The 13,362-nt window shown below is 34.8% G+C and overlaps 2 protein-coding genes across 3 annotated transcripts in view; one reads left to right on the forward strand and one right to left on the reverse strand.

The window, feature by feature from the left end:
- Positions 1 to 4,826, forward strand: part of LOC106673246 — a 74,082-nt gene extending 69,256 nt beyond the window's left edge. For both annotated transcript variants that reach the window (XM_014405289.2, XM_024229390.1), the window contains exons 4-11: positions 2,322 to 2,434; positions 2,499 to 2,724; positions 2,781 to 3,170; positions 3,256 to 3,442; positions 3,513 to 3,637; positions 3,704 to 3,823; positions 3,895 to 4,042; positions 4,102 to 4,826. In XM_014405289.2, coding sequence (XP_014260775.1) covers positions 2,322 to 2,434; positions 2,499 to 2,724; positions 2,781 to 3,170; positions 3,256 to 3,442; positions 3,513 to 3,637; positions 3,704 to 3,823; positions 3,895 to 4,042; positions 4,102 to 4,204 — 1,412 coding nt within the window. In that variant the 3' untranslated portion in view covers positions 4,205 to 4,826. The remainder of the gene's footprint in view (positions 1 to 2,321; positions 2,435 to 2,498; positions 2,725 to 2,780; positions 3,171 to 3,255; positions 3,443 to 3,512; positions 3,638 to 3,703; positions 3,824 to 3,894; positions 4,043 to 4,101) is intronic.
- Positions 4,827 to 7,533: 2,707 nt separating this feature from the next.
- On the reverse strand, positions 7,534 to 13,338 carry LOC106673237 (DDB1- and CUL4-associated factor 13). Its single transcript, XM_014405275.2, has 8 exons — positions 13,204 to 13,338; positions 8,918 to 9,315; positions 8,686 to 8,854; positions 8,414 to 8,561; positions 8,207 to 8,360; positions 7,982 to 8,128; positions 7,745 to 7,908; positions 7,534 to 7,670 (listed from the first exon to the last, which is right to left on the reverse strand). The coding sequence occupies exons 1-8, from the start codon at positions 13,271 to 13,273 to the stop codon at positions 7,586 to 7,588; spliced, it is 1,335 nt and encodes a 444-aa protein (XP_014260761.1). The 5' UTR covers positions 13,274 to 13,338; the 3' UTR covers positions 7,534 to 7,585.
- Positions 13,339 to 13,362: the final 24 nt, after the last annotated feature.

Consider the following 13,362-nt stretch of genomic DNA (forward strand, 5'->3'; position numbering starts at 1 on the left):
TAAAATAAATTTCTTTTTCAAATTATCAAGTTTCTCTATTCCCTAATGGCCCTTTTTCTTGTAACAGAACTTATGGCAGGACTAAGTATTTTGGCTTTGATTCAAATTTGTATTACTCTCTGTTGAGACCATTTTTTTCGTGGTTGCCTTCAAACTCGAACTTCCAAACCGTTAATTAACAGACCGAATCGCCTGGTTTTATTTAATTATTTACAACCTGTACATTCTATAGTCCTAATTCCCATCGAAATACGCAGTTTGCTCGAAAAGGATTAAAATCGATAATGAAATTGATCCGTGGTGAACGAACTCGGAGGAAGTGACTCAGAAAGGAAGTCGGCCTCCGACGACCAACCGACGTCGCGATGTCCGTTTAATACACTGTGCACTAAAAAAAAATCGAAGGAAATTATTGGATTGAATTTTTTGTTAATTCATCCGCCAATTATTTTCATTTCCTGTTATTGAGGAAAGCAGATATTTTTTGTCAAACTTGGATAAATGGATACGTGTACCAACTTGAATTTATTGATCAAGCAATGCATACTTATGTTTAAATAATACGCTACAGATAACTAATTACAATTGGTGTGCATATGTACACCTATTCATACATCTTTAGACATCAAATATTTCTTAGTAAACTCATAAAATTCAAGATGCTTATGTATATAATTACAAGATTATATATGATAGCAACAATATGTAGCACACTTCCTTACACATACATTTGTTTATAAATAATTGAAAACAATAACAAAATTACAATGACAATAGGTATAAACAATGTATGCTTTAATAAATATCAATTTCAATCTCACAAGTCAACGATAAAATTTAAATGAGAATAAAATACTATGGATAAATCTAAATACTATGGATCAAATAGTATTTAGAAATTATAAAATATAAAATAGAAGATAAAAAATATAAGTTGTATATAAATATAACATTTATATACATATTCCAAATTCTGCATTTTTCCTTCTCACCCATATCATGCAATGATAATTGATAAATATACACAGAAATATATTGAAAAAGTGTGATAAAGGAACAAAAGGGAGGGTGGGAGAACGAGAGGGGTCAGAGAGAGAGAGAGAGAGAAGAAGGCATGAGAGAAAGTGAGAGTGAGAGGAAGGAGAGAGAGAGAGAGAGAGAAGAAGGCATGAGAGAAAGTGAGAGTGAGAGGAAGGAGAGAGAGTGAGGGGGAGAAAAGAGAGAGAGAAAGACAAAGGAAGGAGTGAAAGAGCAAGAGGGGAATGAGAGAGAGAGAGATAGTGAGAGGAATGGAGGTTAGAAAGTTAGAGGAAGGAGAGAGAGAGTGAAAGAGCGAGAGAGAAAGAGGCAGACAGAAAGAAAGAAAGGGCCAGAAAGAAAGAATCAAAAAGAAAGCAAGAGACAAAATGAAAGAGAGAGGAGGGAGAGAGAGCGGGAGGAAATAGAGAGAGAGAGAGAGAGAGAGGAAGGAATGAGAGAAAGTGAGAGGAAGGAATGAGAGAAAGTGAGAGGAAGGAGAGCGAGAGAGAGAGAGAGAGTGAGAGGAAAAAGAGAGAGTGTGGGTGGAAAAAGAGAGAGAGAAAATGGGAGAAGAGAAAGTGAGAGATGAAGGAATAAGAGAAAGTGAGAGGAAGGAGAGAGAGTGAGAGGAAAAAGAGAGAGTGTGGGTGGAAAGAGAGAGAGAAAGAGAAAATGGGAGAAGAGAAAGTGAGAGATGAAGGAGTAAGAGGAAGGAAAGAGAGTGGGAGGAGAGAGAGAGTGAGAGGAAAAAGAAAGAGTGAGGGAGGAAAAAGAGAGAGAGAGAGAGAGAGAGAAAGAGGGAGAGAGAGAGAGGAAGGAATGGGAGAAAATGAGGGAAAGGAGAGAGAGTAGGAGGAAAGAGAGAGAGAGAATGGGATAAGAGAAAGTGAAAGGAAGGAGAGAGTCAAAGAGCAAGGGGGAATGTGAGAGAAGAAGGAAGAGAGAGAGGAAGAGGAAAGAAAGAAAAAGAGCGAGTAAAAGGAAGGGTGAGAGAAAATGAGATTGGGAAGAGAGGAGAGAGACAGAATGACAGACAGAAAGATAGATTCAGAAAGAAAGCAAGAGACTGAAAGAAAGAGGAGGAGAGAGGGAGAGAACATAAAGTTTATATTACACATGCCAATTAAATTTTGAAGAATTTTCACGACTAAATTTTACATTAATTTAATTAATTTTGAGTTTACTATATCTGGGAAAATGTTAATGGCAGCATACCTCAAACTGGCCTACACTCCTTTACCCTCATCAATTTGTAGAATTTAATTTCTATTCAAACTAATTATCAAACTTTTGTCCTACAGCGGAGATGCTGGTGTCTGGAGAATTCCGAGTTCTGAATGAGCCTTTCAAGTCAATCTATCTTGATCCGATGTCAAAGCCGTTCAGGAAGCTTAGTCAAGAAATCACACAACAGGTAAAGCTTGGTCAAATTATTCTGCTTTGGGGATTTTCATGTTTTAACTAATGTTGATTTTCAGTTGGAGTCTCTGTTCAGGCATTCACTGCTTTGGTCTGACGTTAAGAGAGCGACTGTAACAAGTCTTATGCCAAATCTAAAAGTCAAATGTTCGTTGGTTTTAAAAGCGAAAGACAGTCTGACAGTGAGCAACGTCGGATTGGCCTTCCTTAATGGTCTGAATCACACACATGGTCATTGTTGGCTTGGCAGGTTCATCATCGACATCCAATCAATCAGTTTTTCAGGTATGATCATATCATCGATTTGTTGAATTGAGTTTTATTTCTATATTAAATTTTAGCCATGACCGAAGAAGTTTCGTGGTCTCAATGGTCAGACTGGAGTGAATGCTCTGTTGAAGATCCAAGGAGGCCAAATGTGTTGTTCAGAAAGAGAAAACGCGTCTGCCTCTCTTTGGACGGTCTTAAATTGAACAGACCTGAACCTTGCCTGGCCCTGCCTGGAGCGAAAAGAGAATTTGAAATAGAAAAATGTATCATAGAGGAAAGCGTACAATCTGAGATTAATAAAAGTTTATCAAATGAACCAAAAATGACTACCACAATACCAGAAACTACAACTAATAACAAGACATTTGTTTCCTATTCAGACAATATTATATTACACAATACATCTATTCACATCACTAAAGAAGCTAGTAGTTCAACTACGTCAACAACAACAACAACAGGTAAAAGAAGTTTAAATGTAAAAAATTGAATTTTCTTAGTTAAATATATATTTATATTTATTTATACCATTATATTTTATTGAAGAATCTCAGCCAGATGACGAACAAAAGTTTTGTGATAATTGTGAGTACAATGAGGTTTGCATCGCTCTTGAGAATGAGCCTGTCCCAACGTGCAGGCCTATAAAAGATCCAATGGACCCTACAGGTTGTGGCGGTTGGTGCAAACTCAACTTGGAAATTTGCCAATACCTAGCAGTAACTGCTCATCGGTAATGTATTAACCTATAAACGAAAATATTAATTTTTAAAATATTAATTTAAAAACAAATTTGAATGTAGGTGTGTCGATGACTCAAAATGCCTCGATAATGAATGGCAATGCGGTAACAAGTTGTGTATCCCATCAGTCAAAAGATGCGATGGACACTTCAACTGTTATGATCATACTGATGAAAATGATTGCGGTTGGTCAATAAGTAATTAATAAATCTAGTCATTCAAATGTATTTTAATACAATTTTAATTTACAGAATGTGACCTCAAGACACACTTTCAGTGTGGAAAAAATTTGTCATGTTTGCCAAAAAGTAAGCGGTGTGATGGAATTGTCGATTGTTGGGATGCAGCAGATGAATCAAATTGCACTATAGGTTTTATTCAATTTTAAGTAATCTAAGACTTAATATTTGTTGTTAATAAAATGCTTGGTTTTTATGTTTAGCGTGTTTGAATTCAACACAGTTCACATGTAATAACAGCCAGTGTATTCCTAGTAAAAATTTCTGCGATGGGTATATTGATTGCAACGATCATTCTGATGAACCTTTTGGGTGCGGCGGGCTTTGTAAAAGTCACGAATGGAAATGCAAGTAAGTGAATGTGAACGCGTTTGAAAAAATAATTTCTACAAACTTTTTTTTCCCCTTAGCAATGGCAGGTGTATTATTAAAAGGGACGTTTGCAATGGACATGATGATTGCGGTGATCATTCTGATGAAAGAACATGTGGAAAGCGAAGAAGTGGTTCCTGAAAAGAAGCTGACTTAACTGAAAATTATGGCCAAAGAAAGTTTGTTAGACTAAATTATACTTAATTTTACTCATAAAATTAAATTAAATTTATCCTTGAAAGGAATTCAAAATGATTGCAGAGTACTTATGTAATTGTCTTCCCAGTATTAGAGGTTGTCAATATTTCCTCGTATTTAAATTTTAAATGGGTTCACCATGAAATAATTTGAATATAGTTATGCTACATTCGCTCAATGTAAACTTTAAATTGAGACACTATAAGTGTTACAATTTCAAAATTCCATTTGTACCTATGTATATCTAATATTTGACCCACCAATTTCTACCCTGAAATTTGTATATACGATGTTTATGTACACATGTTTCAAAGATTTATCCATAATATACCGAGAAAGCTTAATGCATAATCATGTTATTAATTTATTATGTAACTATATTTTTGTAATATATATTAAAATTAAGTTATCACTTTTAGAGCCGTCCTATACATGTATAATCTAGTTTTAGCGAATAGGTTAGCAACTTCCCTCATAATGTATAACAAAATTATAAAGTATAAATTAGCTTCGTCGTAGGAATTGTACTATATTGTATGACGGAAGTAAAATTTTAATAATTGAATTTGAGTTTAATTTTTGAACTTAAAAAAACTTTTAGACCTAAAAACAAGCAGCAAAATCATGTACATTCAATATTTTTCTAAAAATATGTAAATTTTTTCCTATATTATATTTGTTTTTATTTCACCATTGCATCCTAAGAACAGTAAGTACAATTATCTGTTAAAAGAAATTTCATTTAGCCATATACTAAATTCAAATTGGCGACGGCAAATCTTGGTCATATTATGTGATGAACCTGTAAGTTTGGTGTTCAGTGAGGATAATCAGACCAAACTGATCGGTAATAACCTGTCTTTATTAAATTCACTAATTTTCATGGTCCGTTTGACCAATATTTTTCAATTAATTAAAGATTTTAGTTGAAATAAAAAAGCCAGTGTCACGAGCAGGATTCGAACCCACGACCTTCAGCTAGATATGCCACTACTCTGCCATTGAGCTATCGTGACTTTGATCCACTTGGACACTAACTTCCCATCTCAACCCACCTTTTGAATTTTCCCTCCTTTTTGCCATTTTTCAAATGTCGTGAAATCTATTCGATTCTCAGCGACAAATGAAATGGCCACGGAGAGCTTTAGTGAAGATATACTTCATTTTGACTTATTAAATTCACTAGTTTTCGTGGTCTGCTTGACCAATTAATATCTTTCTATTAATTAAGGTTTTTAGTTGAGATGGTTTTAGTTAGTGTCCGAGTGGATCGAAGTCAAGCTCATGTGGTAGAGTAGTGGCGTATTTAGCCGAAGGTCGTGGGTTCGAATCCCACTCGTGACACTGACTTTTTTATCTCACCTCAAAACCTAATTAACTAAGTCTTTATGTCATTCTACGATATATGTTGCTGTCATCTCAAAAACAATCACAGCAAGGAAGTTTCAACTCAAATTACATCCTGTAAAAGTCTGGTTGTTGAAAGGTCCAAAATAAGTCGCAAACTTGTATAATACTGTCTTACAGATCACAAAGAGGAATCTCACAGTTTATGAAACATGCCAGCCAATGATTAGTGATTTGATTGGAACATAGTATCCGTAGTCAAGTGAAGAAGAATAAAAAGTCTTTTATTATATAATAATTGATTACTGATTATACAAGCTCAAATCTGCACACACATGTACAAACATACAAGCGTTTACATAGTTAAGCCTATTACTTCTCGCAGTCCACAGGCAATACCAGTTTTTATAATTTAAAATGATTTACCAGCAGGCCTTGAGAATCACTGACCCTGGGTGACGGCAGTTTGGAATCAAACTTCGGTCTTTTCTATTCAAAAACCAAATTTGGGCTTCAAGAGCTATCAACAGTTAGGTCGTTCAGACTGCAACCAGTCTAAAATCCAAATCCTTTCACATTCTCACTCATTCTTAAATATCTTATTTCTTCTCTAAATGGAGTCGTTATGGCATCCTTCAATCAAGCAGGACACATCAACCAACCTTTCTTCACATCCCAGACACATACATGGACTTTGGCCCAAATGTGCAAGGCCTATCCTTAATCAGGTGAAATTGTCACTTTTTCTTCCAGTCAGGACCTCCATAATTCACCCATTCCTTGATACATGAGCTGCTGTGCTGACACTTTCTTTTATTCGTGTTTTTTTATTTCATTAATTTACAAATAAGAATGAATGGTTTGAGAACTTATATATAAATAATTTATGAGGAGTGAAAAGTGGAGGTCCAGATGAGTCATCAAATAAAGAACAAAGTCTGTTTCATGTTACGATCTTTCGGAATACATTATTCCATCCTAAAATCCTAAATTTATCAAAACAAAAATGCAAACATTGAACAAATTAAAAATATTTTAATTTTTTTTATAAATAATTTGAACTTAATTTGGTGGTAAAATATTTTAAATACAGAATGTTGTTTCTTTTTTTATTTATTGAGATCGCCTTGATTTTATAACCTTTGTAATTTTGCTAACCGACGAGTTCAGTTTATTTAAATAGCGAGGCATGTACATAAAAAAAAGATTTCTTGCTGTTTTTGACAAAAAGAACTTTTATTTATTATAATATAATATTGTAGCTCTGAAGAGGGAACAGTTAGATGCCCGAAATGCATTACCAACTGAAATATATTGCATAAAAATAAATTTCTTGGGTTTCTTTTAAAATAAATTGGTGTTTTCTTAAATACTTTCTAGATTTAAATTAAAAATTAACTTGAAACACACAATATACATGACCAGTTTTGCGAGTTCCTATCAGAAAGGATGAAGACTAGAATTTTTTTCTGACCCACTGACCTGTATTTTGTGTCTTGCTTTCTTAATTGCTCACTTCTTGTGTTACTTCGGGTTCTCAAATTAATATTAAGAAAACATTAAAACACACAACACAAAGATTTTCACACTTCCCACATCCCCCGGAAACATTGCTGGCAATGAGAGAGCCAACACCAGTCCACGGTGTAGTTTTGTACCCCAGGGCATTTTTTTCTTACATCTTGTAGAGTTCTCAAAGCTGATCACCCTTGATCTATTCTAAAAATAACCTATGAGGAAGGAATGGATGAGCTCGAAGGTTAAATACATAGAAAAAGTCTGGCCAAATAGCACACATGCCAATGATGATGGTAAAATGATGAACAGAAGACCAGGTTGGTTGGAAATTACTAATCGAATATAACGTAAAAAGTATAAGCAGAACAATAATACGATTGTTCAACAAAGAGATAAAAACCACTTCGTGTAATGTACAAATAAAATATATATTTAAAAATTGTTTACAATTAAAATAAGTTATTGTACTTGAACTATCGGTTTAACCTTATCAGATACAAAAGGTACAGATCCTGGTTTGGAATGTGCTCTTCTGTTGGCCTCCCTGAAAATCACATTTAAAAAAATTAATAAACAAACTTATCAAAAAAAAAAAGTATATATAAATGTAAAACATACTTTCGCTTTTCTTTAAGGGTAATAATCCTGTGTTGTTTTGTTTTACCATAAATGTATTTAGGAACATGTCTGTGTCTAGCTATCCTCTTGACCTGCGGGAAGGCCTCAAATTTCTTGAGGAGTGATGCATTGTATCTTAGGGAATTTTTCTCTCGAGGTTTCAGCTAAAAACAAAATTTTGTTCATTTTGTTCGTCCATCATTTAATACGTTTTGGTTTTTAAAAATAAGAACTTACCACTCCAAGTTTCTCTGATGCTCTTGCTTTCCATATTCTCACATTCATTTCATCAGAAGAACTTAAAATGTACTTATCGTCGGCGCTCCATAAAACATTTGTGATTCTCTGCATTCTCTTTGTATGGTAAACATCCCTAGAGTTGCTCTGTAAAAGAAAAAAAATATAAGGAAAATAAAGACAATTACAACAAATCAAAATTTCATTTAAAAACCAACCACCTACCTTATCATTTCCAAATATACGGATGGTCCTGTCATAACTTCCAGACACTATTTCTAAACCAGTCGGCGAATAATCGACAGCGATTACTGCACTTATGTGGCCTTTGTGAATAGTCACCGCTGAAGACAGCCTTCTCATATCGAATGTATACAAGCTGAAAAAATAACAGTTAGACTCCAAAGTAAAAAAAAATTAAAATTAAATTACTTGTAATCTTCATTGGCTACGGTATATGTGTAAGCTTCCATTGGATTCCATGCAAGCTGATTGGACCTCATTGATAAAACAACCCTTCTCACAGGACCCTTTTCCCTTATATCATAAAATACAGTACTTCTATCTCCAGCACAAGTACCTACAATTTATAACAACTGAAGTATAAGTATTAGAGCTTTTTCTTTTGGAGAAATTGAATAAGTAATAATTTTACTTCTTAACTTTTTTTGTAATTATTATTATTTAATAAAAATACTCTTTACCTAACAAGTGTCGTTCAACCGGATTATAAGCAATCCAGTGAACACTGTCCACACCCCACTGAAATGACCTCAGTGGTTCATTTCTTGATTCATCCCAAATTTGGCAGATATCTCCGCATGTTGCGAATTGGCGTTGTTTCTTGTTGTATGAAAGCCCTGTAAGAATCGTCTAAAATACAAACACAAAACTTTAGTTATTTGATAAACTTGTGATATTAATAAAAATAAATACTTTGGAAACAATGGTATTTATAGGCAAATCTGTAGTGCCATCTATTGGTGCTTCGCTGTTCCAGATTCTGAGTGTCTTATCGTCTCCAATCGAAATGAATCTTTCGCCATTTTCTAAAATTGCAACTCCTCTCACAGATCCGTCATGTGCCTGCACTTTTCTCGTGCAATTTTTCATCGGCAGGTTCCATAATCGAACTTCGCCGTCATAGTCACCACTGATAATACTGGATAAGCTTGTCGTGTGCTTGTTAAGTGCAGAAACTCCCTCTTTATGACCGTCCAACTGGCCTATAAACGGTTTTGCAAAAACCTTGTCCAACTTGACAGCATTGACAGCTTTTGTGTATTCCCTAGCAGCTTCAAACGGGTGAAGAACAGGATCGAAATTTCTTGGAACTGCGAAACATTATATTTAGATATTTTTTTTAATGCAAGAAATATTATTTTTGCTGAGTTATGTATGGCATAAATAAATGTTACATCGATCACCTTATAATTTAAGTAATTTAAATAATTACAATTAAAACTTTTTCATATGCTCAATAAACATCGATATCTTTGGATTAAAAAATAAAAAAAATAAAAAAAAAATGAAACAACAAATTCTAAATTATACGGCAGTTTATTTATTCCTTGTATTGATTGAATATACAAATCTGTACTTTTATGTGTGCTGTCAGATAGGTATTACTGAAACTTTTGATGATTATGACTTGCTTCGTGAAATGTTTGAGGACTTTGAGTTCACAACGAGTGACAATAAAGAGCATGATAAAACAAATCCTACTTTGACGACAGACCCTGTGGAACAACTTCTTTATGAACATTACGATGATGATAAATTTGTAAATGATGAGGTGAAAACAATTCGTTATGTTGTAAGCATAGAAAAATTAGATAACATATTTCATCATGCTTGTTTTGGAGTCAGTATCTCTAGTGGGAAAATCTTGACAACAGCGCAATGCGTCTCAGTGGGATACGAGAACACTTGTAAGCCGATTGATATCAATAGCAACATAAGAGTAGTTTCAAATATTATGCGTTTTCTTGAACCTGAAGATAATGAAATTCACAGCATAGAGTCAATTGTTACCCATCCCAGCTGTAAATTTGACAATCAACTTAAACTTTGGCTCACCGATTTTGCTATTATTTACCTTAAAAGCAATGAAGATCTAAGTACCAATCCAATGGCTGTTTATCCATTTCCAATATACTCCTACGACCAAGAAACATTGCGAGAACGATATCGCGTATTGGGTGACTGCAAAACCTTCGGTTTTGTCAATTACATAGACCATTCGAAAACCATGGTGTTGCCTATTAAAGGTCCTAAAAATCTGCAAAGTATCAAATTAACAGTTGAAAAAGAAGCGTCCTGTGAATTAAAATTTTGCATGTTGAGCAGCGTGTGTAAACAAAAGTTACCACAATTCAAAAATACTATATGCACATCTTTGACATTTATAAATGTTAAGGAAGCCGCTCCTCCTAATACACTGTGCATGGCCACGCCTACCTTTCTCCAAGGCAAAATACAAAAAACCAGTTCCTGTCTGAAACTTGTCAACATATGGATTAACGACTCTGGGGCACCTCTTATATGTGACGGAAAAGTCTGGGGATTGTTGTCAACCCATCCTCATTCCTTATTTGTACCAAACATCTTTACACTTATTGATGCTTCCGTGCCATTTTTATCCAGTGCTACACACATATATAACAGCAGAACAATCGTAGGTCTTGTTTTGTCATTCTTGATGGTTATAATTTTATAAATTATTAGTGAAACTTTTTTTTTAAATAAAATATGTTTTAAATAAAATATGTTTTATTTTTATTTCAGACTAATTACATTCAATAATGAATAATTTATAAGCAAAATTGTATATACCTAAAATGGTGAAATGTATTTATAATGTTTGTGTGTGTAGACATTTTGAATCAGTTCTTATCTATCTTCATGTACCATTAAGACTTCAAAAAAAATTTTTTTTCAAACATTTGCCAGTCCTGATATATTCTCTAAGTAATGTTGCCAAATGCGTTGTACTGATTTTTCTTCTAAGCTTGATGATTTTTATTTTACGCACAGTAAAATATTACTACAGATTGAAAACATAATTATTCCATAAGAGACAAGTTAAAGGTCCACTAATTTATAAACAGCATGAAAAATAGAAGATAATGGGCCAAAGCCTGGTCCAGTGTGTAGAGAAAGGTTGCTCGATGTGTACTACTTAATTGAAGGGTACCATTCATAATTATGTTTACAACAACCAAGACAATGTCTTATCTTGCACTAAAAGGAACAATGACACATGATAGCTCATATTTAGTTAAACGGTGCATGGCTGTTCATTGCAACTTTTACACTAGCCATGATTTTCCGGAAAAATAACCACCGCCAAATGGTTCTCTTAAGAAAGCCTAATGAAAGCATAAAATGCACGAAAAAGACCCTACAAGTGTTACAAATGTTCTGACAGCAATAAAAATAATGCCATATAGCTTCTCAGGAAAAGTGTGTACTCCTAACTTTTTTTTTCACTAAAGCAATATACAGCTTATTGTGCTCCTTCCTGACTCCATAAGGGAGCTCACAGTGTGTGAATTGAACCCCTGGTGTGCCCGTGATCTTTCATTGAAGAAACTCATTTTCAAAGGGAGTCGGAGCAAATACAGGTCACTGGGATCCGATCCTACCCCAGACCTTTCAGTGATGAGTGTTGTGTCCACGAACAACCTTAGGTGATAGCAAAACATAGTCCAGAGGCAACGGCAGCAATCGAAAGCACAACTGCAGAATTTACTAGCCGAGAGTCTCACGTTAATCAGTGCCACAGTCGCCCCCTACCAAGATTACTCAGGTCATAGGCTTCAAGCGCCCCCAAAAAACTACTGGATACCTTTATTAAAAATAATCAAAGTCAGTTAAACCCTTCAATAATCTTTCTGTTGTAGAAAGGTATGTTTCATATCAAAGGGTGGCTAAAAGGATTGATTAATTGAGCCCCTGGTGTGCTCATTTCAAAAGGAGTAATACAGGTCGCTGGGATCCGATCCTACCCCAGACTTTTCAGTGATGAGTGTCGTGTCCATGAACAACCTTAGGTGACAACAAAGAAAATTCCACAGGCAATGGTGGGAATCGAAAACACAACAGCAAGATCTACTAGCCAAGAGTCTGACATGTTAATCAGTACCGCAGTCCCCCCTACCAAGGTTACTCAGGTCATAGCCTTCAAGCCCTTAAAAAACTACTGCATTCCTATATCAAAAATACTCAGAACCAGTTATACCCTTCAATAATCTCTTTATTGGAGGGACATAAGAGTGGTTACCAAAGGGTGGCTGAAAAAGATCCTCAATCATCCCAAAATCAAACTGACCTATTTGTTCCAAATTCAATGAGACCTGATAACTCATGTCAGAGCGATCTGTTGCTTTTCTGGTTATTTTTAAGCCTAAATCATCCAAGACAAGATAGTCTTTTAATGAAATATCCAACTATTCTACATTTCATCTTGTTACTGAGATCTGTCAAATGTCATACTCAGTGAAGTCAAAGTCATATAGTACCAAGTATGGTTTTATTGTGATTTTTTTACAAGGCTGTTTTGCTTTAAATTCTCTAAACCTTACCCTTGAATAAATCTCTGGTTATTGTCTCTCATGTACTCATCAGGGTTCCTCACAATGTGTGAATTGATCCCCTGGTGTGCCTGTTCTTCCATCGAAGAAACTCATCTCAAAGAGAGTCTGACCAAATACAGCTCACTGAGATCCGATCCGACCCCAGACCTTTCACTGATGAGAGCCGTGTCCATGAACAACCTTAGGTGACAACAAAGAAAATTCCACAGGCAATGGTGGGAATCAAAAACTCGACCGCAGGATCTACTAGCCAAGAGTTTGACGCCTTAATCAGTACCGCAGTCCCCCTACCAAGATTACTTGGGTCATAAACTCCTTCAAGCCCCAAAAATACTACTGCATACCTTTATTAAAAATCCTCCCAAAATCAAACTGATCTATTTGTTTCGAATACGAGACCTGATAACTCTTGACAGAGCTATTTGTTGCATTTCTATCTATATTGACGCCTAAATCATTCAAAACAAGATTGTCTTTTATGGTAATATCCAACTATTCTACATTTCGTCTTGGTATTGAGATCTGTCAAATGTTATACTCAGCTAAGTGTCACATAGCACCAACTATTGTTTTATTGTTATTTTTTTTAGAAGGCTTTTTTGCTTTAAATTCTCTAAACCTTACCCTTGAATAAATCCCTGGTCGTTTCCCTCATGTACTCATCAGGGTTCCTGGATAAAATTTTAACTTTCATCCTGATTTTCTGAACAGAAAGAAAACATGCGGACTTGGAAAACACTAAAGGAGGTTACAATGCGGTTATAGGATAACAATTTTTGGCGA

The sequence above is a fragment of the Cimex lectularius genome, unplaced genomic scaffold, assembly GCF_000648675.2.
Source record: "Cimex lectularius strain Harlan isolate CLEC.00 unplaced genomic scaffold, Clec_2.1 scaffold288, whole genome shotgun sequence".
Lineage (NCBI taxonomy): Eukaryota > Metazoa > Arthropoda > Insecta > Hemiptera > Cimicidae > Cimex > Cimex lectularius.

What these genes read in the sequence shown, in the direction of transcription:
- LOC106673237 (XM_014405275.2), bottom strand. Translation starts at nt 13,273, where the DNA reads ATGAAAGTTAAAATTTTATCCAGGAACCCTGATGAGTACATGAGGGAA. An exon ending in TAAATACCATTGTTTCCAAA is followed by an intron (nt 8,855 to 8,917) that starts GTATTTATTTTT and finishes TTTGTATTTTAG; the next exon opens with ACGATTCTTACAGGGCTTTC. An exon ending in GTAGCCAATGAAGATTACAA is followed by an intron (nt 8,361 to 8,413) that starts GTAATTTAATTT and finishes TTATTTTTTCAG; the next exon opens with CTTGTATACATTCGATATGA.